This window comes from Lutjanus erythropterus, chromosome 15 (genome assembly GCF_056507025.1).
Source record: "Lutjanus erythropterus isolate fLutEry1 chromosome 15, fLutEry1.hap2, whole genome shotgun sequence".
NCBI classification, from domain to species: Eukaryota; Metazoa; Chordata; class Actinopteri; order Lutjaniformes; family Lutjanidae; genus Lutjanus; species Lutjanus erythropterus.
This window is the reverse complement of record NC_139331.1, coordinates 6,002,364-6,029,779: the sequence shown is the minus strand read 5'-3', so window position 1 is coordinate 6,029,779 and position 27,416 is coordinate 6,002,364. Positions and strand designations below refer to the sequence as shown.

Here is a 27,416-nt window from a genome sequence, read left to right as displayed (position 1 = left end):
CTTCTCTGGAGGTCCATCTCCTCTTGTGTGGGGCCATTCTGAACCTGGGGGGGCTGCCTGGGCAGTGTGGGACCTGTAGAGGGCGACACACACAGACAGCTCCTGTTATCATCATCATCATCATCATCATCATTCCGACCGACACACAACTCCCCGCGTGCTGCTTTAATCAACGAAAAGTAGATCCGCAGCCAGGACGTAATCAGATCACACAAAATGAAAATTAATTTCCTACTTTGGGATTCTTATCAAAGAGGGGAGAAGTTCTATCGAGCCACGGGCGCAGAGAGCTGTGTAAAAAGCCTCTGAACTGTTCAGGGGGAAAACGGGGAGATACTGCTGCTGGTTGTCATGGCAACACAGTATTTGGCAAAAAAAAGAAAAAAATAAATCTGCAGGTAATTTAGAATCTGTAGGTCTCAGGTGCAAACGGGTTGCGGAGACTTTTTGTGCTTTCACTTCCTCTGAAGTCACCAGTCATGAGTGATATTTTTGCAGAGCACGAGAAATGCAGCTGTAGTTCACAGACGCTGCAAACTACTACGAGTACTGGATTACATGTAATGAGATTATACAACATGGATACATAAAAAAGTTAAGTCATGCCATTACAGTTACAGATAAAAAGATGTAATCATATTCAGTTTGATTTTATAAAAATGGGGATTATTAGCAGGATCACAATTTTACAATAAAGAACAGTATAACACCACACACAGTGCACACACAGCTGCCTGATCATCATCACAGTCTCTAGTGGAAAAATGCTTCAGTGAATGGAAATAGAGATTTTGTTGTTGTTAAATCAATCAGTCAATCAATAAATTGTGCACAACAAAGAACAGAACAGCTGAACAAACGAATAAACCTAACAAAGAATATAAAACACTTTCAAACTGTTAAAACACTTAATTTAATCTGAATCTATTTTGACAATTGATTAATTGTTTTGAGTCACTTTTAATCTACAAAAAAGCCAAAGTTCTCTGATTTCAGCTTCTTAAATGTGAATATTTTCTAGTTTCTGACAGAAACCTGAATATTTTTGAGTTGTGGACTCCACAAAGACATTTGAGGATGTTTTCTGACATTTTATGGACCAAATAACTAATTGATTATTGGCAAATGTGGTCGACAGATTAATCGATAAATGAAAATAATTGTTACAAGATTCTAAAGTCTTTCCTGCAATGAACAATATTTTTCCAGCGACAAGATTGTGACAGGATTACTTAAGGTTTTTGAGTCGTGGAGTCATCTTGAGCTTTGATGAACATTTTTCACCATTTTCTAACATTTCATGGACCAAACAGCTTATCGATTAATCTAGAAAATAATCAACCAATTAATCTATGATGAAAATAATCATTAGCATAACATAACCTGACACACTAGCCGGTTTGTTGCACAGAAACATCTGAAAAGTCGTCCTCAGAAACAGTTCGGAAAAGGGCAGGCACTTTCGAGAAACACTTCGCAGGTGATTGGATGAACCATCCGTCTAACTCAGCTAACTTCAACCAATTGGCTCAAACTCTTGCTGAAGCCAGTCAGGAGAAGAGTGACAACAAGTTTTCCACTGAGAAAAGCCTCTAACCGTTTAGAAATACTCTCCAGATCTGACATAACTGATGCCATCACAGCATCTATACTAACCTCTTCAGGAGCAGCCATTGTTTGTTTGAGACAATTCTCGCTGTCGTCACACCTAAAACCACGCCCCTAGCTGCCAGTAGTCTTTCCTCGGACACTGATTGGCTGTACCACTTTTAGTGCAGACACAAATGGATAACTTTGGGTAATGGCAAGATGGATTATCACGTGACCTCGTGAATCCAGCTGCCTCACAATGGAACTAAAAACACTATATTAGGCTGAATAATTTCACAATATTTTATGCTGAGGTAATCCAAACAAGAAAAAAAGTTACATTACTTTAATATTGTGATAAACTAACTCTCCCAACCCTGATTTTTGATCTTTAAGTCCTGCACTCACGAGTCTGAGCAGCAGTTCAGGCAGGCAGAAGCTGCCATGTAGTCACATGTTTTATATAAGGTCCAAACATACATGAGCAGAGCATTAAGTGAGCCAGATAATCACATTTGGTGCTCATTCGCTCTCTGCACACACCGCTGCAAACTCAACTCCCTCCACCTCCCCCCTACCTCTGCCTGCATTAACATCCAGATTCATGTGAATGCAGAATGTTTCTCTCTTAGTGTTTGCATTCATTGGGATGTTGTGGATCTCAGACTGTGTTGTGACAGGCTTGGTCACATTTGTTTAATGAGCGGCTCAGCGACAGAAACACACCGCCAAACACCAATAATCAGTGTTGCAGTAAACATTAAGAACTTGAGAGCACAGCCACAGCAATAAGTTGACTAATCACTTAGTTGAAAGAAAGAAAGTTGAAAGAAAGCTAGTTGCCAACTATTTTGATAATTGATTAATCTTTTCAGTCACATTTGAAGCAAAAATGTCAAACACTGGCTGGATTTGAAGGGTCTTTGGGTTTTGGACTGCTGGATGGACAATAGAAGCAATTTGAAGACGCCGCTTTGGAATAATTAAACAACTGATTAACAGTGAAAATATTTGGCAGTGGTATCAACAATGAAAATAATCTTTAGCTGCAGCCCAACTTGAGAGTCCAACTGAACAAATCTGAAAGCGCTCAGTGACTGATTTCAGACTGCCAGATTGTTGATGCATTAATATGCAGACACGATACTTATTCCAAGTTTTATAGAAGATTAAGATAAGTTGATTAAGCGAGTAGCAGATGAAACTCTCAAGATCGAGAACGCAGACATTGCCAAAGAACGCAGTGCTGTCTGGAAGGTGTTTCACCTTACATCTCCACGTGGAGCTGCAGCGATTGGTTGATTAACCGATTATTTGATCGCCGTAGTCGATTTTCAGGCAGAGACGTTGGGCATTTGCCGGTTCCGGCTTTGGCGTTGGCTGCTTTTCTTTGTCATTTGTGATGGTGGATGACGGGGCTTTGGATTTTGGACTCTCGGTTGGACGGGAGGGGCGAGCAGCTCGTAGTAACTGACAGGCTGACAAGTTATTCTGCAGCAACTTTCAAATTTGATAAATCAGCCGGTCCCGCTTGTCAAGTGTGAATATTTGCTGTCAACGTGGGCTTAGACAAATTGTGATGGAACATTTTTGGATCAAATGATTTATTGAGAAAATAATTAAATAATTTATAAATAGTTGTTCCTGCTCTAATGTTTTAGAATTGTTGTTATGAACTCAATACCTTTGAAGTACAGAATGAAGAGCGACTGCTGTAATGAGAGTCAGAATGCTTGGTTACGGCTACTTGTTTCCTTTCCTTTAATTTCACATGTTCATTTACTGCCTCATAACGCTGTTTGTGTTAAAACAGTGATGTTAAATAGTGAAGTTTCATTTTTAATTTTACAAAAAGGCTTTTGAAGAAAAGTATGTTCATATTTAGCCAAGTAAGGTATCAGAAAATAGACTGGCTTGGTGTTGCCCCTTATGTTTGGCACTGGTATGGCACCACAGTGTGTCCTTCTCTCAGCACAGACTGGATTCTAATTAGAGACAGAGTCCAGTTTATCACTGGAAACTGAACAGACACAACATGTTAGTGCTCTGATAAACCAGATGAGACAGAATGGAGTCATACTAAGTTCCCACAGATTTTTAATAGTGAAATTTAAGCACTATCAAGGTACCTTAACCAAAACAATCCAGGCTCTCAAAGTTTTTATCGTCACTTCTAAATGTGACGCAAGGCAGAACAGTAAGAACAGAAAAACTCCAGAGCGTAGAAGTGCTGCCTTTTCATTTCGGCAGCCATGTCAGTTAATCAATCCAGCTCCACTCCTAGTCTGGTGGGCGACGCCAGGAGACAACAAACAAATATGATGATGGAATCATTTCATTTAAAACATTAAAGATTTTTTGGTTTACAGGAGGGTTATGGATTATGCTGGGAAGGGATTGTTTCTAGGGGTATATTTAAAGTATATTCCTAACCGTGAAAGCATAATGTTTGAAATAAAGAATTTCCCACATTTTGAAGACTTTGTAAAAAGCCTATAAACTGAACAATCATCAATGCAAATGCAGTTAACATTTATATACATGTTCACTCCCTCCAGGAAGTTGAAATGTTGCGATCGCAATAATTTACGCAGATTCAACCAACCTAAACTTTGCAAGTTTTCTGCAAATTCGACCAATCACCATTGCTTTCCGCAAATTCCACCAACCACAAAAGTCCCCGGAGAACTGACTTACTGTTTTCTTTTATCATTCACCATTGCTTTGCATTAACATTCTTTAATTTTTTTGTCAAAGGTGACATTTGTTGACATTTATCAGTGCTCTGTGCACTTTTATTTTAGAATTTTGTGCTGTTTTGAGTTTGAGCTCCAAAAAGATTCTGCGTCTTTGTGGAATATGCACTTCATTTACAAAAGATTTTGTAATTCTGAGCCTTTTTTAGTTAGTTAGTTTGAATACTCAGAACAGACTGCGCTTTTGCTCTTCCTAGAATTGTCTTTGATTTGTGATGAGTTATACAAAAAAATCACAACTTTTAACTTGGTCCACCCAATTTCATTCCAAAAAATGCTTAAAAGCAACACAGATTGCAATTTTTTAGAAAAGCTGTCGTAAAATCAGGCATTTTAGGCAGCAACAATGCCAAAAAAGGCCTGTGAAATCGTGGAGGGACTGTATATTAACCCATTAGACTATAACTGAGCAGCTGCTTTTGAATAGAGGAAGTAACAACGATGAATGAATAACAAAAAGGTCAAATGAAACTTTGTACGTTGTTGCTGACAGTCCTAACATAAACTCTGAAGCACTGACAACACACCATAATATCCCCAAAGCTGCATTTGGCACAAGAACAAGAGACACCCAGACATCACTGTCCCATTTACACTTGCTAATGAGCTAACTTTTCTGAAAAAAAAAAAAAACCTGAGCAGGGCCAGATGGACCAAGATGGTGCTCTGTGTACTAAACACACAACAACAACAACAACAACAACAACAACAACAACAACAACATACACGCACTCACACCGTCCAACCAGAGGCTTGTGGATCTGGATGGAGCTGAAAAGGAAGCAGATCTGACTGTAATTAGTATTCAGCCAAGTGTTAACTGTCTGAGGAGACAGACAGACAGACAGACAGAGATAAAACAGGCAGAATCTGGGCTGCAGCCAGCCTCACGACCGCTTCTGAATACCAACGCGCTCACACACATTACCCCCACTTAACACTGTCATTGGTATTGGCATCGGCTACTTTTCCACAGCAGAAGAAAACAGGGTTTGCCACGTCTGAGTCAAAACAATTAGAGCCCTGTAACAACAGCTCGGCTTGTTTTTTAACCATTTTACAGAATCACCTAGTTTCCCTGTTGAGTTTAAGACTTCTGGATTCTCAGTGGGAACAAGTAAAACCTTAAAACTGTCTCGCAAGTTTGTGCTCCAAAGAGCGTTAAGGCAAGAAAACCAAATTCGTGGAAACACTGTGTCTGTCCGGACGAAAACGCAAACGAAAGCAAAATTTGAGCTCATCTGGGATGGAAACACAGGCACAAACAATGAAATAAACAGTGTTCCTTTGGTGTGACCTTGGCTAATTATGAGTAAGCTCCGACCATGACGACAGTTACTGGAAACCAGTCTACTGGCCACCAGTAGAAAATCCTGTCTGATGAGTCAGCACGGGGTAAGTCATCTTATAGACCTTTTCAACCGACATGGAACCGGCCCCCTTCTGTTTCCAGCACCTAATTTTGAGCCACTCCGTTAAAATAAACTGATTCAGACCCAGAGGAGTTGGTTTCCAGCTGGAACCAAAACATAGCAGGTTCTCCTTGAGAAGAGAAGTGTGGACTGGTTTGCTGGATTGAACCAAGGTTCTGAGAATCTTGGATGAGCTGGTTCAAGAACCAGAGCTAATTTGGCGGGAAAAAGTATCTATCTATCTATCTATCTATCTATCTATCTATCTATCTATCTGTACGCTTATAAAACATGTCTGTCTGTGACTGTAATATTAATGTAATGCTTTCTTTTAAAGCCTTTAGCATCAAACATCATCAGAGGAAGCTGTGGATCAATGGACTGTCCAGAAGGTACTGCCTGTGTATGTGTATGTATATGTGTGTATGTATGTGTGTGTGTGTGTGTGTGTGTGTGTGTGTGTGTGTGTGTGTGTGTGTGTGTGTGTGTGTGTGTGTGTGTGTGTGTGCGTGCGCGTGTCTGTGTGTGCTGACTGGAAACCATTCAGTGTGGGGATGACTCACCAACACCACTTAACAGGTGTCTGTCATGATGATGATGCTGAGATTCTCACACACACACACACACACACACACACACACACACACACACACACACACACACACACGCTGTTTGCTTTGCTCTTTGAGATTTTCTGAGTTGAATTCATGTAACGGTGGTTTATTATCTTAAGATAGACACTATGACTAAGACAGGTTTTCACTCCAGACGGTCGAAAAGCCGAGGTCACTACCAGCGGACACGATGTAAATAGCAAGTCTCTCAGCTCTGAACAGTCGTCATCTCTTCTAGTTTGAACAGAAACTGTATGTACAGCTCTCTTTTTGCCTTTTGTATAGTTTTTTTTTAACGACGTTTATGTGGCAGTAAGTACAGGAAAATCACATTATTATACAGCTGTCCCAGTTTTGGTACCAATTGCTGCTTGGCGTCCGTCCCGTCACTGTGGCTAAATCTGACCTCCCCTTTAAAAAGCACCTTTCTGTCATCGCCCCTGAATGTGTTTGTGTTATAGCAGGACAAATTATCTTTTCATCAATAGATATCATGAAAATAACATATGCCCATTTGTTCATTTAAAAGGACAGTACACACCAAAATCACCAAATGCAATTTTCTTGGCCAATTCCAATTTTTCTTCATTCCAGTTTTCAGTCTCTAATTGACAGAATGCATGATCATATTTGTAGCTTTTCTTTAATGTAAAATTGAATTGGATGTTCATTATGAAACACTATTAAATAACATTTACGCCTAAAGAGCTAGAAAGTTTACCACTGTTCAGCGAGACCTGCAGCTGCTCCGTCTCCTTGTTTTTTCTGACATTTCTTTATCCTGTTCTTGGAATCTATCGCTAACGCAGACTTCACGCAAGCATGTGTCTGATCGTGTGCTGCTGTGACCAGAGCTGTTGTGGCTGCGACGTTACCGTCTGTGTCGCTACATGCATGACGTGACCGTTGTGCGGAGCATGTGCCTGAATTTGACCAGTACAGAATCAGATATGTGACGCTGCCCACCCGGTTACCGCTCTCTGGCCGGTCAATCGGTGCAACGCTATCAAAAACACATATTTTCTGCAGTATCGGAACTATTTGAAAATCTGCCAGAGCTACTTTTTTTCTAACTACAAAGAAAGTAATTCCTACATGAAACTGCTCACAACAAGGTCTGTGGATTATCTTTTCTGATCTCTGCAAGGACACACTTGTTTTGAATTTTTCAAACATGTTTTTTGGTGCTTTGAGCCCCACAAGCTGAGTGTCATTTAGTCACATTTAGGGCTGCAACTAACAATTATTTTCATCATCATTTAATCTGTTGATTATTTTCTTGGTGAATCGATTATTAATCGACTAGTAGTTTGGTCCATAAAATGTCAGAAAATGGTGAAAAATGTTGATTACCATTTTCCAAAGTCCAAGTTTACGTCCGTAAATATCTTGGTTTGTCCAAAACACGAAGATATTCAGTTTACTGTCAGAAAGGACTAAAGAAATCAGAAAATAGTCACATCTCAGAGGATGAAATCCGAGAATTTGGACATTTTTTTAAATTAAAAAAATCAATCATCAAAACAGTTGAGGATTAATTCAATAATTGATTAATCATTACAGCTCCAGTTCTATTACACTAAAGAGAAGGCAGACATCTCAACAGCTGATCAGGGCAGGTTTTCACCTGCTGACATCTTAAAGACTAAACTAGTAGTAGCAAAAAGCAATTTATAGCTAATTTAACTGACAAATTAGTCACTCGCCAATGCTCCATTAATCCTATACATCATATTAATAGAGAGTGAGCCACACAGTAGCCAATGTGACCTCGACCTCCAACGGCCACATCTCCAGGACGCACAGAATAACCATCTCTACATCTCGCTCTCGATCCGCCCTGATTATCCAAATCATCTCATCTTATTACCATCTTGATGGTTTCCTTCTTGTACGGGCTGAAATGAAACAGTATTGGATTAAGCCGAGTCCACAGGCAGTCAATATGTGCGACTGTAATTGCTGACATGCTCTCTCGTCTCCATCTTCCGCTGCCTGTGGGTGTAATTGTGTTACTGTCGGCTCTAATAGAGCTTATGTGCTAATGACGGAACGCAGAGAGCAGCCTGGCGGGGCCGCGGACCTGAGAGCTGCTCAGGAGGAAGACTTAAGATCACATCAGCGCACCCGACATTCATTTAAGCCTCATTTTCTCATTACACCCAGCTTTTTAGAACTCTACCTTATTATTTCACGACTCGGAAGTGTAATTTGTGGCATCTTATATTTCTAAATTAACGCCACGCACGCCCAGTAGACCCACTGACTCTCAAGGTGCCCTCTAGAGACAGACATTCAGTCATTTTCTCTTCTCGTCAGATGGAAGGAATTGATTCAATGACCCACAACAACAGCACTTAGTCTTGGCCACCGTCCAAAAACACTCTGACACAATACTGGGAAAAGAAGAAAAAAAACAAGCAGACAGAGAGGGCAAAGAGAAAAGCTTAAAAAGAGGCAGCTAGCTCTTCACTGACAGACAGAACAAAGAGAAACTGGGCTGTACTTCCCTATATTAGCTGCTCATGATTTCACTACCTGCTACTAAAATACCTCTCAGGGAAGTAGAGTGTTTGTAATATATCGTCTCCTCTGCAGGAGGACCAGGCTGATAACAGTTCAAAAGACAGAGGTGAGGTAAAAACTGTTACAAAGAACATCCAGGACTGAAACCTGTGCAACAAAACTATAGTGGTGCACCAAATATAAGAAAATTGTTCAATAAAATGTTCACAAGCTTCACTTAAATGCATTAAATATATACTGAAATGAAAGCACAGAAAGAATATGTCCCAACTCATAATGGAGCGTAGGGCTGTAACTACTGTTTATTTTCATAGCTGATTAATAGATTAGTTGTTTGGTCTATAATATTTCAGAAAATGGTGAAAAATGTTGATCAGTGTTTCCCAAATCTCAAGCTGAAGTCCTTAAATGTCTTGTTTTGTCCACAACACAAAGATATTCAGTTTACTGTCAGAGAGGAGTAAAGAAACCAGAAAATATTCACATTTAAGAAGCTGAAATCAGAGAATATGGACTTTTTTTTCCTTTAAAAAAAAAAAATAAATAAATAAATAAATAAAAAAAAATAATCGATTGTCAAAAACAGTTAGGGATTCATTTAATAATCAATTAAAAATCTATTAATGAATTAATCATTGCAGCTTTAATGGAGCATGCTACAAGTGACGTGTGAACAGACTCGGGGTGTAACAGAATACACACTATGTGATGGAGTACATCAAAGTAGGATACAAATAAAAGCTAACTGTATTCCACTGCAGATAAAAAAGAAGGAAACAGATTACAGATACATTCAAAGACAGGGATTATTAGAAGGATCACTATTTTAAAAATGCATTTTAATATAAAGACCACGCACCATGTGCACACTTTACAACCCTTCACAAATCTTAGCTGGTTGCACTGAAGACTCTGATTTTCAGTGAAAAATTGCTTTCACTAGGTGGAAATTTTGCCATTATTATTTATTTATTTATTTATTACTATCTTTGGTATTCTGGTGACTGGAATGGTGTGTGGGTGGAAACACAAACCCCAGAATGAGTTTACAGCAGCTTACTTCTGAGCGTGAAGTGTGATCAGCATAACCTTACTTAAAGCTGCTACGAGGAACTTTCATACTGTGTTGATTTGGAGCCCCCCGTGGACAAAAGCGGTAGTGTTAACACTGCAATAACCTTAAAATATAGCATCAAAAATAGAATTATTCGAAGAAAAATCTCCTTGTGTCCTTTTAACTGGCTAGTATTCTACTCACTGTTATTTAGGCTGGGAAATAATGGAAACACCGTCTCGTTTCATCTGATTTCAAACAGAATCCAACCCAGCCACAGACATCAAGAATAACCTTCTTGCGGATGGCCTCGTTTGTTTATGTAGGTCATATGGAGGCATCAAAACTAAATTGAGACTGTTTCATAACCAGTTAAAAACTCCTTGTAGTAGCTTTAACAAAGCACATTTATTTTATGTGTAATTACCGCTAATTAATCTGCACTGAACAATTAACATAAAAGAGGCTATTAGTCTAAACAGTTTCACCATATTTGGTCTTGAGGTAATCTAAAAGTAAAGGAAAGTAATCAGCTACTTTATTGTGAGGAAATTGTTCACAAAAAAGGTCAGGTCAACTCGCCAGAATGGTGTTTTTTTTGAACCTGTGCGCCTTTCTAAATTAAATTGTTAAATTCAACTTATTTTCTCCTTGTCTTTCTTAAAAATAGGTAATTAAAAATCAGCAAATAATAATCTTTAATGACTGAAATTAAATATTTTATCGTGATTAATTTTTCAGCTAGATTGCCCCGCCCTACTTAGACTAGATATGTCTGGTATGACTTTAACATGAAAATCCCACAGATAGACACAAACAGTACAACAAATCTGTTCCCATCCCTGCTGTGTACCTACATGAAGCCAGTGTCAGTGTGGGCCTCCTCTGGCAGCACATGTAGCGCCACAGTCCGTGTGGGGCCCCATCTGACCCGTTGCCAGGCCTCAGAGCAACCACCACCCCGCTGCCGCCTCCCCCAGCACTACAATCCTGGGAGCTCACGTACAAAACCATGGCTCAGCCTTCGGAGGTTCTTCTTTCAATTTCCTGTGCCTTAATAGAGCATCATCCACGCTGATGGAGGTCTGTGCAGCTCAGGGTGATGTTATGAAGTTAAGCTCCAGCAGGAGAAGATAAGGCGCGACTGTTTTTAATAAACAAAATATTGAGCCTTCCTCTGTTGCAGCGGTTCTTTATCCTCTGTAATCTGATGCCCTCATATCCTGACGGCACACCTTTAAAGACGACGCAGACACGCCCGGTGTGGTTGTTGTTTGTGCCGGTTCTCCAACAGATCAGAAGTGATGGAAACAAAGGGAGAGGAGAGGAGAGGAGAGGAGAGGAGAGGGAGGGTTGGAGGGTGGGATGGAGAGTGGAAGGGAGGGAGGGATGAACAGAAGAGGATGAGAGAAAAAAGAAAGAGCTGGAGAGTCGGACAGAGACAAAGAATGAGGAGAAAACAAACTGACGACACACAAAAGGCAGAGAAAGAGACAGAAATAGTGGCAGAGGCAGAGAGACGGAGAGAGCTGCGTACAGGATGTGGTGGGACTCTCTACCTGATGGGCTGGTTGGCCAGTTTGTACTTCCTGGATCCAATCTATTATTCATACGCTGGATACAGAGAAGGACACAACGCTGCTGCCCTCAATATCATTACCACTGTGTGTGTGTGTGTGTGTGTGTGTGTGTGTGTGTGTGTAGTGTGATGTTCCATATAAATGTCCTTTACCTAAATTATTCATTTTGACCCAAGGAAAGGAGCTCAGAACTTTTTTTTTGGCAATTCGGATGCACCAACCTTTTGCTCAATTTTAGAAATGTGTGGTCTTTTAAAGGAGCAGTGTGTAGGATTTAGTGGCATCTAGTGGAGAGTTTGCAGATTGTAACCAACTCCCCTCACCCTCCCCTGCAAAGTGCGTAAATTTCAGGTTCCAAAAAAGTTGGCACACTGCATAAAACATAAATAAAAGAACGTGATAATCCTTTTTGACATAGACTCAATGGAAAACAGTACAGGGCTCCATGTTTTTCCACTTTCCCAGTCAGACAAGTAGGTCAGAAAAAATGATTTTTTACAACTGTACTATATATTATAATTTGTCAAATAAAAGGAAAGTAGCTTGTGGAACTAGTGTGTTTTTAAAACATGATATTCTGTGATAATCATCTTTGTGATTACCTGACTTGCAACCCTTTTAGTTGCCATGCAAACAAGACGCTGTTGGCTGTTGTTGTGACAACCCAGCAGCATTTTTCTAAAACTAAATTTTTAGTTTAATCCACATCCTCTAACACCACCTGACTAAATTCCTGTTTCAAGGGTAACTGAAATGTTGCTTGCGCTTCAGGTGATAAACTTTGTCACCATTTTCTGCACTTCTCAACAGAGAGCGAGATGGATCACTCCTTACTTCCATCATCAGCTCCAGAAAAAAATTACTCTCTTAAGCACTTGCCCAATCAGGCAAATGAGCTGCTAGATTTATTAGCATTATACTTGCTGCGGGCAATCAGACACTTATTGTTGAGATCCTGCAGTACAGAGACAATATATTTCATGATTTACCTCATTTCAAACAAGTTTTGGACAGGGGCACAAAAAGACTCAGGAAGTTGTGGAATGCTAAAAAAAACACCTGTTTGGATGAAGGCCCCATCTAGAGCCAGTGTTTGGTTTGTCCATTCTGGGCTACTGTAGAAACATGACAGAGCAACAGGGTGGACTTGGTGGAAGAGGACTTGTTCCCTCTGTAAACATAAATGACTCGTTCTACAGTAACACAAACACAGTGACTCTTATTTTCAGGTGATTATACACTATTATGCAACAGGTAGTTCCAAACAAGTAATTTGATTGGATGAAAGAAAGTGCTGATATAGAGTACAGCATTACTGGGACTTTTAACTGCCCGTATCACTCCGCTTAAATTGTTCTAATAACCGTTAGCCTACATTAACGTGACCATGACTAGACCATAGAGACAGGAGGCGTCTTGGACATGATTCAGGGCTTATTACTGTGAGATCGCTGTCACAATGACAAAGTACATGGAGTTGGATACAAGGACACCAATTTAAATAGCTTTTGATCTGTTAATCAGGGAAAAATCCTGCACTTACGTCCGTATGTGTCAAGTGAAGCGGCCCTCCTATGGGATGATAATATTAGTTCTGGCCCAAAGCCAATTTAAGTTTAAGACCTCTGTCCTATATCTTACACATAGGACACACGGGACTTTTAATGTAAACATAATGCATTATGAAACTTAAAGTAGTAGCTTAAAAAAAAAAAAAAGTAATTGTCGCAGTTGCAAGTCCACTACAGCATGGTGGCATGTAGCTGAAAGCCTTTAATTTAATGTCCCACCACGCTGCATCCAGGTTGTTCAGGGTTTAATCTGCCATGCATACAGTATTCTGTACTGTGCAGTTGACTTTGACTGTTCAATGTTCAGTGAGCGACCAAAAGAGCAGGTAACTCTGAGGGAAAACTAATTATATGTAGCCACAGGGTTCCACAACATGGTGCTTTACAACAGTTAAACTTACTGTCATTAGTGTCTGTTTTTGCCCTGCAGCAAATAACTGTTCTACATTCTCCATCAGCATTTTATTCAGTCATCACGGTTCTCTACAGCCGTAAGACAGTGGAAAAAAAGAACACTCAAAATCGAGGCAACAGAGGCCAAGATATCCTGATTTTAAGTATGGGTGTCATCTTTAAACTAGATTAAATTAACTTTAAATTAGGCTATGTTGCAAAAAAACTTTTAAACTAGCTTAAAATTCATTTAGTTTTTACTCTAAATCAAGATAAAAAAAAAACTCAGTTTAATTCTCTTGCAGTTCTCACAACACTTATAACTCCTATTTAAAATGTGATTCAGCAATAATTTGCACTTACACTTGAGGAGGATTAACTTTTTTTTTTAGATGGATTGACCGAAGAAAGTTAAGGGACAGACTAAACCAGGCTAACTAACTTTTTACTGTAGCTAGCTAGCAAACAATATAACATTTTAGAACATTTTAGCTACTTCACAAAATGTTTGTTTTTCATACCGTTTTAGGCAGCTAAAATATTTCTTTCTTTCTTTTTTCTTTTTACTTTTAGCTAACTAACAAACAATGCAACTTTTTGTTAAGGAACACAGAGCAGCTGAAAGTTTGATGCCCCAGTTTATACTTACAAGAGTCCAACAGCAACAGTAGAATTTATTTTTTATTTTAATTTGGGTAAGCAAGCATCTCCATATTGATTATATTAAATTTCACTTTACGTCACTAAACTTGGATTTACTGAACTGAGATTAATTTTGCAACAGAGCTGTGGTTAAACCTCAACCTCAATTTACTCATGTTAAACCTAGTTTTGAAGATATTATACAATAGTTTTCTCAGGCTCCTCATGACAAAAAAGTGAACTTTATGTGTAAAATTGCTGTGTTTCCCTTTACTGAGCAAAAGATAGTGTGCTACCTCAAAACAATGGGGAGGAGAGGGATAGACGGCCGCCTCTCCTTCACACATGGCTTACGGTGCAGACACACCAAAGTCATTGACATCAAGTCAGCAGATCCAATTCACTTTCTATGGAGAGGAGTAGATCCAGCCCCGCAGACAGGGGTATGTTGATGGCCCATTCGCTGTATCTTAATGTGCATAATCACGACATAACAACAGACTCACGACAGTCCGATCAAACTGTCACAGTAGGCCGTGCTGATCAAATATGATCAAAAGCTTCTGTCACCACATTGCCTATTTCTTGCCTAAAATGCTTTCAGACAAATTTCAGTGTGAATGAAAAAGTCTGCGACCTGGCTGCCACATTGAAAAGATCTGAGCCAAAATCAAGCGCCGCCAAAATCACAGCATGTCTATCCAAACTGCAGCCTTTACGGGGGTAAACTTGGAGGGAAGGGCGGTGATCAAGGTAACCTGCAAACTGCATCAGAGCATAAATTGTGTCGCTGTGAACAGCGAACGGTCACCAGATCACCAGGAAATGAACAATTAGAAGCTGACTGATAGAGGGACGCACTACAATCAAAGTCTTGATAACCAGTTTAAATGTATTGATTGTTTAGCTGTGTGTGTTACGATGATCAGCCGAGGAGCAAAGGTTCGGCACTGCAATGTCAGTGTATGCTGTGAAAAGAGGTGAGGGAGGAATAATACATAACCAAGAGGAGAGAAAAGATGACACAAATAGGCAAAAAAGGCAAAGTGGACACTAAAGGACAGATGAAGTTGTTGTGAGGATGATGGAGATGAGTGGGGCAGAGGTAAAGGACAGCCCACCCATCCATTTCACCGGCTGAGAAACAAGCTGTCATCAAAGCTGCCATCCATCTGTGTTTGTGTAAGTGAAGAGCTGACGCTGTCACCTATCAGGAGGTCAAGGTGTTTCTGTATATATGTGTGTGTGTCTGCACTGGATGAGCATTTGTTCAATGCAGTCCTACACACACACACGTCCATCCATCATTCTGTTAGAGACAGGCAGACTAAAAAGCACACAGAGGCTATGAATAATACATGAAGCTCATGCTCTGTTTTGGTGGACACTTTGATCCAAAGCGCCTTACATAATGATGAGTGTGTACAATTGTGAGCATGTGGTGCCACTGTAACTCTACACACTCGCAGCTACATGACGTACACACGCAGCGATCGCAGGCAGGCTCCTGTGGAAAAATGCAAGAGGAAATTCCAACTGTCTTCACTCTGTCAAAGTCAACCTGGCTGGGAGACGGATGTCCACCTCCAGGTTTATTTAGACTGTCTGGTAAAAGCACACGGACACTTTTTTTTAAAAACGAAGAATCCACATAGTATCAGAATTAGCTCATGATGTCATCGTCCGAGGGTTAAAATGACAGCGTCTATAGCAACATCTTGTGAATGTGAAATGAAGCAGGAGAAGAAAATGACACCTGCTCCTTCGAAATATATCGCTCAATAAAACAGTATGACATGTGGACCCCAGGCCAGGATCACATCACGGCTCGTATTTATGGCACTGCAGGCTTCATATGTAGGCCAAATACATGACTTAGATAACTAGTTGCAAAGGTTATATATGCACAACCATGATGCCAAAATTAATAAACAGCCTACATATTAAAATGCTATTTACCAACACACCACTTACAGTAGTAGTACACTGTACAAGGGATGTTCCTGGTTACTATTTTTTTTTGTCTAGTCTAGTCTTTAGTCTAGTCAACTAGTCTAACTCTCATAAAGCAGGTAAAATTGTGCACAATTTAATAACTGATAATGTTAAACCTCATCTGAAAAATACTGTGTATCTTATGAATAATCTGAAGGTGTTAATCACATTCTTCACAGCACTTTGCGCCGTGCATTATGGATGTTGTGCATTGTCCTTCAAAACGTGACCTCAACTTTTCAGACCCAACTGGGCGACCTACATTTACCCTTATTTTCATTTTCTACATCAAAATACTTACAAACTACGCTGTTTACCAGCTGTCTGCTGGAGCTGCAGCACTGACTAGAGGTGGATGGCTGCGAAACATCTTAGAGACAACAGTTAACTGGCATTATACATGAATTTGTAGTTTAATACTGGTGCCGACTAACGAGGGTGGCAACATTTAATCACATAGTCGACTAATCGCACACATCCCTACACTACTCTATGAGTCCTGTCAAACAATAGCTAGAATAGTTGTGAAATGCAGTGATCTGTGGGCTGAGGCATAGCTCTCCATGGAGAACACAACAATGCTAATGCATAAAATAAAAGACACTATATTACGTTTTATTTGTCAAGGTTAAGTTGAGATATCTTTGTTTATAATAAATCAGATGACATCTACTTTGGAGGGAAGAAAACTGTATTCCAACACAAATCTGCTGTCACCTAAGCTGGTATTTTACTTTGAGTGTCTAGGTGGGTCTGTGTGATGTGTATTTTGTTATTATAGGCTCTGAGTGGACATCCACCTACCCCCAGTCTGTTGTAACAGCGCAGACTTGTCCATGCAACTGCTACAGACAGTGATCTATCACACATGTCCCCTCCCAACAGTCTCCACAAAGTAATACAAACAGAACTGACAGGCATCTGTGGTGTCATCATATGTGTCTGTTTGGGAGTATAACCCTTTTCCACCAACTTGGAACCAGTTTTCTGAAGGAAACCAGGTCAAGAAGCTAATTTGGTGGAAAGACAAAGATGAGATCCAAGAACTGAATCAAGGGCAACTGGACTTGGTTGTAGATCCTTAAAAAAAACATTGTCAAAGATCTACAGGCTCAGTTGCCCTTTCTTGGATAACCATGACCTGGATGACTGAGAATCTTTACAGACGGAGAAACTTTGTTGGGTGTGTTGTCTCTATAAAGCATGGCAAGAAATATTAATGTCAAAGATTCTTAGTTCTGACAGAGTCATCACAAAAAGCACAAGGTTTTGAGGACACTGATCTCTGAAAGACAGTGTTTTACTCAACACAAGCTCAGTCATAAAAATGATTCAGTTCCTCCGTCCTCCATCCAACTGTCATTAACCCAATCCCGAAAGATCTCTCCTCTCAAAGAATGTCTTCGCCTGAATGAAACCTCTTGGCAGCTCCTAATGCATCAGGACAACTTCAGAGCTCTTCATCCTAAAAGTGCGACAATATATGTGTGACTTTTTGGGAAGTTTACCTAGTCTGATGTATACTCTTTCACCTAATACAGGCCTGAATATAAAAGCCCAAGATCAAAAAAATACTCCCAAACTACTTGCGATTAAAGACTGAATACCAGATAATGTTGACGGCAGACAGAATTTAAGATTTTAGGAAATAAAGATGCCTTTGTATCAGCATTGGGTACCTGCCTAATGGCTCTTTGGCTGCTTTTGTCTTCCTCTCTTGCTTCGTGCTGACATCAGTGTTTCCAGCAGAAGAAGGTGAAATGGTTCTTTGAGGTCTGATTAGAACGGTCTATCCATAACCATTATATTAGATGGCCGACGAAAATGGGCTACCTGGCACACAAAGGCCTCCTTCTTATTCTCGACTTGGCTTCCAACTCTGCTCATCAATTGTTCTCTCTCTACCTCTGTCCTCTCTGTCCTCACCTATACCTCTCTTAACCTCATCTATGACTTCATTACTTTAAAATAACCTTGCTATGAACCTTATTTAATGATTTGTGTCACAGTATGTAGGGATTTAAAAGCTCACTCACTCTCTATTAAATTCAATGTCATCTTAATGACTTTCATTGTCTTGTTTAGTGGGATTCAAGGACTCAGAAGTTTTAAGGAAAGTTGTGTCCTTAACCTTCATCCTGTAAAGTAAAAAAGAAAAATGGAGTTAAGTCATTTCATTTAAGACTCCGACAAAGCAAACCTCTACCGTCCTGAGGCACACTGATGAATTTAGATGCCGTACTTTGATTAACAAGAAAAAAAAGGTCTTTTTAAAGACATCTATTCATTTCAAAATACCTTTTTCTACTTTTCAAAAATCCACAGCAGGCCTCTGGGAACCCTGTTAAATAATGTATGAGTTAATGAACTCATGAACGAACTTCTGAATTTCATGGAACACAGAATGATGAAATTCTCTTGGTTCATTTCTTACTCTGAACGCAGGTTGAGCTTTCAAAAAAAAGTTCTTACTTGAGAAAATCAACAGAAAAAAGGAAAATTATAGCCAAAAGTTTGATTGGATTCACACAGGATTAGTATTATCATAGGACCTTTGTCTTGATCAAAGCACATTAATATCTTAATTAGCATTGGATCCTGTTACAGGGAGATTTGCAGGAGATTAAATTCACTGTAGGTCCAGTGTGAGCAGAGCTGCTCTCCCTCTGTTTCTGCGACTATCTTCGACCCTTTTGCCGTGCACCACATGTTGGGGGATTATTTTGGGGCTCGGGGGAGTCAGGATGTCTAGAACGGCAGTAGGGTATTGACACGTACACCGGTGCCGTCCTCACCCCTATGGATGACCGCTGGACATTTGATCCCGACCCACTGCCCTGTTAGAATATCTCAGTAACATGGCAGAGAGGATCCTGAAACCAGGATCACATGTCAGAGTGACACAACCTGCAAACATGCACTTATTATAGTTCCAGATCTGCCCGGCAACAAGTGGGCCGGGGGGTGAGAGCTGGCGTGGACCAGATGATGTATGTTTCATCACGGGCCTGGGACAAACAACAACTGGGTCAGAAGCATCCAGACCAAAACAAAGTGATATAAATAAAGGCTCCTTCAAGATTCCTTTGGATTCGGCTCGTCAACTACGACAAAAGTCACAAACTAAAATTTCCAACTTCCGACCTACAAGCATTCCAGATTCTGCCACAGGAACTTGTGTCCTTGGTGTAAATTAAAAAAGATAGTCATTATAATGAAAATAAGTGATGGTAGTACACATTACTTGTTAACTGTACAGTGGGTAATCTGCAAAAGTAAGTTAAAATTATATACGTCCTAATGTTTTCCTGTTTTAACACTTTCCCATAAACTTTTTTTTTTACAAAGTGGATGATTTCCAGAGATTGTTTACATAATAACATTGGCAATGTATTTTGACTTCAATTTTCTCGCAGACCAGATTTTACTATATGATTTGTTTTATTTTAAACAAAGTTGGAGGCCCTACTTAGAAACCTGAGACAAATCCATGCCCTGACTTCAGTGACACAGCAATGGTAGCACCCATTGGAAGTGGACATTGTAAATGGTATCGACTAAAAAGCAACGTAAAGCATATTTTCCCATGTTTAAGTGGTGTTCCTTAATACTTTTTTTTTTTGGTCAGAAATTTTCAAGTTCTGAATTGCCTGGACAAAAGCTGCCCACACCATTATTTGTGCCATTCCTTTAAACTTGGGGAACTGGATTTTTTTCAGGGAAACTTGAACTGAAACAGTCTGAAAAGTCACTTAATTGAAAAGTTCACATGCAGCTACTTTGATAACAGATTGATATTAATTTGTCCGGGAAAAATGCCTCAAAATTCCAGGTCCTCTCTAGGGATGGGAGCCGAGAACTGTTCCAGTTGAGAACTGGTCCAACTCATCTGATCCATCGGAGTGTTAAGCCTTCAAGGTTATCAATTTATTGATGCCAGTGTTCAATGAATGTGTGCTACTTATTGATATGCTCTACTTAGCAGTTCTCAGAGTACAGGGTTAAGGTTACTCTGCTATTGATTTGTGCCATGGTAGCATATTTTCGACAAGGCTAAATAAATCAACAGAACACTAGCATGTTTATCTGACAGTTATGCATTGCAAAACAATGACGTCAAACTCAGATGTTTTGCTGGAAACTTGTAACAAGATGGAGCCATGGTGGAGAGAAAGTAACGGTCCAAAGCGTGGCTGCATGCCACAAAGAAAGATGACAGCAGTGCTCCTTGTAACGTCTGTAAAATGATCATTTCAAGGAAGGGTGGAAACACCAGCAATATGATGAAGCATCTTTCTACACAACATGGGCTTGAATGCCGGGAATGCCATGTATTTGACGCTTTACGCTCGAGTGCCGCTGCTTCTAAACTGAGCAGGAACCCGTTCCAAATTAAACAGCGGTTAAGCAGTGGAACTTTTGCAAACTGAGTCACAGGCTGGACTTTTTTTACTCCTTCTACACCGTGGTCAGACACCAATAATAAAACTGTTGCACTGGTGCTTAAGATTTGTGCAGGCGTGCTTTTTTTCTCAACAGAAAACATGAACCCGGGATCAATACAGCTATCGATCATGAATCAGACCATAAGTAGAATTGATAATGGCAGTGGTATCAATAAAATCCTATTGATTCCCATCCCTATTCGTCCCCCGTGCTGAATTGCAGTAAAGGAAAGGAAAAGGCTGCCTGCTGGGATGTTACTGTTTAGCTGCTACCTCCACCTCTCCCATAAGCATCTTCGAGACACACAAAACCAATACTGCCATGAATTATATATTACTGCATGACTCATCATCTGCTCGCCGGGCTAATGGCAACAAAAAAGACCAAATCCTTTGAGCGTGCGAGACGTGCCGCCAGACAGCAACAAAGGGGAGGAGCACTGCAGACAGACAGGGCTTTCCATCATCTCTTCCTACACGTGTTCTTCATTGTAAAAACTTGACTAATAGAAACGGCGAAAAAAAAAAAAAGGAGAAAATAAGACGATGCAATGAGGAGGAAATGAGGAGGGAAATACAGGGGGAGGCAGCTGAGCACAAATCTGCCTCATCAGCTTCTCTGCTGAAATGAGTCTCCGATCACTCACAACTGGCACTGAATGCTCAATAAATTGTGAGAAGGCTCATTTTGTCAGCAGCAGATCATTTAGGATGGAGAGGAAGGAGCGTGCCACTGGCGTATGATTCATCATCAGAGCTCAAAGCATATTTTATAAAGGTAATTTGTCCGTCAGAGCATTTTTGATGCCTGTCTTGAGCTTCTAGAGATCTCCACAAATATGCAATTATGGTCAGAGGCATGACATGCATGTAGGAATGTTGGTTTTGGTCCGACTTCTATGAGTTGAATGTGGAGTTTTACAGGCAGAAAATTACAAAGCGTGGGATTTGGCCATTTTTCAGTCTTGTTACTTGCTATTCAAATACAGACAACTTGAGTCTTAAGTTAACACACAACTTATGTTGCTCCAATTATGGAAAATTTCCGTCTGGGACTGAATGCTTAACAGATGATCCAAGTCTCCTTGTTAAAAGGTTTATTTTAGATGACACCTTCTGAATGACAAGGAAGTGAGCCTTGGTTATGTAAAACATCTTAACCAAAAGATATTTTACTGAAGCATCTGATCAGTTTTGATCATTTCAGACACTTGTGCTGGATTCTGCAGGTTTGCAGAAAGCTTAACTTTGGTCACTAGCAAGAAATATTTCATACAAAAAGATGGACAACTGATTTCAAGACAAATCGGACTTGAGATTTGAGATTTTAGCAAACATAAAGGATGGAAACACATTAGTGGATGGATGTTTCTTCTGTCTCCCACCGAAGACGATGTTAGCCAAGATGATGGTTCCGTCTCGGGTGTTTAACTGAAGTGTTGTGTTCTTGTTTTGGAAAAGTTGCGGAGGCTTTGGGTTTGGCACGATGATAATTATGTTGCCACCACTTTCTCTTTGGCCCGGCTCACACAAAACACTTTCTTGAGGAATCTCTGTTATTAGTCAGTATCCTCTCTACAAAAAAGGGAACGTTTTGTATCACTTAGCGGCCGATAACCAAAAAGAATCTGCAGGAAAGAAATGCTGAACTGGATAATGATGCATCTCATCTTTTAATTCCTTAACTCACTAAAGAGGATTGGTAACAACTGCTTTAATGTTTAATTAATATAATAACGGGGGTCTGTCTTTATTTCAGATGAGACATTGCTTTAATATTCTTTATGAAACCCTAATAGTTCACTTTTTGAAGTTCATTATGGATGTTGATAGGCGTAGAAACCACTACCCTTTGCCGTGGTGACTGACATATCTACTCCACCCGACCAAGAAGCTGCAGCGAGGATCAGTTAACTTAAAGCTGGGGTAGGCAGTGTATTTTTGGTGTCACTGGGCAAAAGTTCCAAAATAAACTTTCAGCACAATGTAATTCAAGTAGTCTGAGAGAAAACTAGACTTCTGCTCCTCCAGTTGGCTCCATGTCCAGGCTGTAGAAAATCTACAGCCCGTGACGGGAAACTCTGGCCAATCATGAGTCTGTGAGACAGCTGATTGCGACTCTCATTCCCAAAAATATTTGACGACGGTGGAATGAGACCCAACGATCCACCGCTTTTTAGCCACCGATCCAAAACGGATAAGTGTACTCTACTGATTTTTCTCTGCACTCCTATAGGCTTGCAGCGGTAGTCACAGCTATAAAATAAAAAACTTGCTAGTGCTTGGTCAGACAACAGACATGACAGTTTTAAACTGAAAGAGTCTGCGCCATATGGCAGCAGAATAGTAGAAATCAGATTTCACTTATTATGTGAAAGTTAACCGAAAAGACAATGGCAGAGGATTCGGTGCCAAAGCAAAAAGCAAAAGCTCTTATTTGGCAATATTTGCTTTGCTACGCGATGCTTTCCTGATAGTGTTAATGAAGCATCTGCAAACTTTGTAACGTGAAGGCAACAAATCTACAAGAACACCACACGACACCAGAATGTTAAACATTAAAGCGTTCTACAAACGTTGAGCATCATCGACGAATATCACTTCTTTTCTTGCAAAACGGCGCCATCGTCAATTTCCTCACCGTGGTAACACTACATTCCCATAACATTGTGAGACTCACAATGGACCACTGAAAAAAAAAGTCTAAAAACTGATGCAGCAGAAAGATGTCTTCTTCCTCGTCAAAACCTGGTGGCCTACATTACCCAAAATTCCCCTATAACTGTAACCGCCAACAGAGATATGGTTATATTTTCCTAGGAGCTGCTAACAATACTCACAAGCCGGGGGCCGTGGTGTTCTACACTACATAAATATACTTCATAATGTGTTTATGCTCCTTGTGTTTTCCGTTAGCAGCTTCTATTGTGTTTTTTGTCATATATATTCTTCAGATTTCCAAAAGCCCTCATGTCACTCCATTAGTGGCTTATACTTTAATGGCTTGCCAAAGAAATCCACACACACACTGTACACACTACTGGCACACACTAAGGCATATTTGTGTTGTGGCTCACATGTACAATTAAACTTCACCCTCTCTTTCACAGATCAGGAGACCATGGCAACACAGTGGTCAGTCCTCCTTCCAGCCTCTCTACACTGTTGCTACTTGACAACTGGAGCCCAGTTTAACCAATGGAGTTACAGAGTGGCTCTGTAGCCAATCGGGGGAGGTCTCCACGGAGGCCTTGCTTCCGGCTGAAATGTGACTGAGGCTCGTTGGACAGGACGGCTAAACGCTTGAACACACGCTCATGGATTTTTCATACACATTATTCTTTATAAAAGAAAGCTGCAGTGCAAAATGTTCATGTGTGATATTTAATTTAAGTGCGTGACACTGAGAAGGGATGAACTCATTCTACTTTCCCTCCTGATTCCTACTGCCTCTACTGGCTGATACAAAGTAATGATCTGATACCACCATATGATATTTTCAAATCTGTATTACACCAATATTCTTTTATAAATTACATTTTACAGTGACAAAAATCAGTATTTAATTGGATCGGTGACATCCCGAATGCTATAATGAATGATCGGGTCTGAGTAAAGGCACTAAAACATATTCAGAGAATCAAATAAAGAACAACTGACACTAGGCGTTTTTGGACCCTCATAGGTCTTTTCCACCAACATGGAACTAGCTCCATTCCAGTTTGGTTCATACACCTAATTTTGAACCATTCTGAGCATTCTGACCAAAAATAGAGAGGTTCTGAAACCAAAATGTTGGTTCCCAGCTGGCACCAAAAACTAGGTTTTACTCGGGAACCAGTGTGGGTTTGTCATATTCTACAGGTCGTGGTTCATCGTGCAAAGCCCTTGATTACAATGGTTCCACTCAAAACTGGTGAAAACACTGGCTGGTTTGCTAGATAGCAGGTTCCAGGAATCTCAAACGGAACCAGCTCAAGAAACAGAGCTAATCTGGTGGAAAAGTTTCTTGAGAGGAACAGCCAACTGCAGAGCTAAACCAAGAACTTACAAACCTGCAAAGTGGCTGGCAGTTGGTATGGAAATGCCACTTCTGTGTGACCTACACTCAGTAAAGCCTGGACATCACTGTTGGTCCATTTGTCCTTGTTTTGTTCCATTTTAAGGCTACAGTCATGAGTTGTTGTTTACATGGCTAACATTGTACACAAGTTGTTAAAAATGGCGCAGCACTGGTTCATGTGTTCAACCAATCAAGGTACACTTACATCACACAAGGTTCCTCTTGTGCTGTCAGAAAAAGCCTACAGGTTTTTATATACTATTGTTACTACAAGAGCGTTTTCATTATCAATTCATACGTTGAATAATTGTTAGTTTAAAAAATATCAGAAAATAGGAAAAAATGCCCACTACAGTTTCCCACAGCTCAATGTTATATCTGCAAATTGTTTATTTTTGTCTAAGGCCAAAAGATATTCAATTTATAATGATACAAAAGACAGAAAAGAAGGAAAGCATCACATTTACAGTGTGTGATGGGAAACAGATAATGAGTCTGGATGAATGACTCAAAGTTTTGTAAATTTTCTGTCATTTGTTTCAGCAGCTGTTTTACTCAAACAAACCTGTGCCGAAGTTAAATCCTGTGTATTTCAAGTATTGTCATTCACAAAGACTGCCTTTGCTTGCTTATAGGAATCTGTTGGAATGTTCACACACAAACCAAACGAAGTAGCACGCGACCGTCAGCCCCAAACAGCTCTGTCAGGTTTACTACTCACTCCTGAGGATGATTTGAGCGCGGCTGATCTTCTGCTGGTCCTGGGGGAACCGGTGAACTCTTGCCACAGCAGGCATGTCTGCGGATACCTCAGTGATGGGGCCTTAGGGGTTCCTCGACTCTCCACAGCCCCAAACAGCAGTCAGAAAATATACAAAAAGCTGCAGGACCTCTGACTTCTCTCTTTGAGCTGTTTCTCCCTTCTTCTTTTCTCCCTTGAACTTTTTTACTTGCTCTGTCCTGCTGCACCAACTTTCCTCTTTTCACTCACTTCTCTTTGCTTTCCTCTGATTTCTTTCCAAGTCTTTCTGTGTTACTAGTCTTTCTCTGTCTTCCAGCGTCTCAGTCTCTCTATGCTGTTGTCCAGCTGTGTTGCAGTGTGTAGTCTGCCACTCTGCCAACTTGGGGTTTGATGCCAGAGACCATGAGCTCATGAAGAAAACACAAAGTGGGGCAGGCGGACAGATGGAGAGTTAGGATGGGAGGAAGAGTGGGGGGGGTCACGCGCTGTCACGAGCCGACAAGCACAAACACATGCCAGACTGATGTGGTGCGCTGTCGGAGGGGGTGCTGCACCCCTAAATGTTTACACCACGCTTTCACCCCCCTGACCCGCAAAAACAAACTCATTCTGGCCGGGGGAACGCGGGCTGTCTCTATGGGACGGGGATGAAATGTCCTCTGTGTGTCTCTCTACCTCCGTGCACCTCCAGCTCTCTCAGGTTTCACCCCCCCTTCTCCCACCCTCCTCCTCACAAAGCTTTCACAAGATCCAGAACCACATGGCGCACTGCTGGCAGGGACTGTAAAGACTGAAAATAAATGTCCATCCCCAGTTAGCAACTTTTCACATGTCTTCATGGAGACAAGCTGCTGCCAAGTCAGAGTCTGGCTGTCCAGACAAACAGAGCAGAGAATTACACTCCGCATGTCTGGCAAGGATTCATTCCTGATTGATGATTAGCTCTGTCAGCCCTACCTCCAAAAATTAGCTTCATATAAAACTAATTTGCAACAGAAACAAATATGGTTTGAGGGAAAGTAATGCCGACTGAATTACATTTCACATATTGAGGAAATGTTGTTGGTGAACACAGCTGGCAAGTCGCACAAATGTTTACACTGAACGCATCACTAAAATGTCACTGACAACGTATTGTTTTCACCAAAACAGGCAGTCTTACAAAAACTATGCAGCCTTCATTATTCAAAAGTCAGCAGTGACTTGAGACATACGATTCTTTCCCTAACCTTAACCAAGTGATTGTGGACTCTGGAGTCCAGGGCTTGCGAGTCCAGCGTGTCACATAAATGTACTGTATCATTCACTCAAAGACACACAACTTTTACAGACAGACGGAGTCTTGAATCATGCTGAAGTGGTTTATTTCACAATAACGACCTGCTCACTGTACGTTATCCTGCTTGTTACATGGTTATGCAACAAAATACATCAATAATTTGACGCAAAATATTAATTTTAAAATGATTTTTTGTGATTTACCAATGATTTGGTTGTTCTTCCAGAGTCTATGATCAGAAATGTGCCTATAGCAACGGTCTGTTCTTCATAGCAGCGGTCTGTTATACAGAAATAACAGACCATAGAATGTTGTAAGTGACCAATCAGAGTAGTGGGAAGTACAAAGCCATGTAATAAAATTTTATAGATTATTGCAAATTGAAGAATTTCTGACATGTTTGGCAAAATGTTAAATTTCTCTATGATCTCACATTTTATAGACAAAATAACTAATCAATTAATTGCAAAAAAGCTGCAAATGGTAGATGGTGATATTAAACTGTAAGGGCAGTCACACACACATGTGTGTGTGTGTGTGTGTGTGTGTGTGTGTCAGCCAAAGAAAAGAAGGTGGCACACACACACACACACACACACACAGACAGAAAAACAGAAGCCGGTATAAATATTTAGCTGCAGGGGTGCTGCACTTCATCCGTTCCCACCGATAGATGAGGCAATCATGCTGCCGCTCTCATTCCTCCCGCAGCCTTTTCAACACCGAGCGCTTTTCTAAACAGCGAGCTGCGAGC

General features: G+C 40.5%; 1 protein-coding gene across 7 annotated transcripts in view; it reads right to left on the bottom strand.

Annotated features, from left to right (window-relative positions):
* enah (ENAH actin regulator) overlaps positions 1–27,416 on the bottom strand; it is a 187,180-nt gene that overhangs the window by 54,749 nt on the left and 105,015 nt on the right. For 6 of the 7 annotated variants that reach the window (XM_084738273.1, XM_084738272.1, XM_084738270.1 and 3 more), the window contains exon 4: positions 1–73. In XM_084738273.1, the coding sequence (XP_084594399.1) occupies positions 1–73 (73 nt within the window). Of the gene's footprint in view, positions 74–25,362; positions 25,815–27,416 lie in introns of those variants that run through there. The other variant, XM_084738276.1, reaches the window with a different exon arrangement.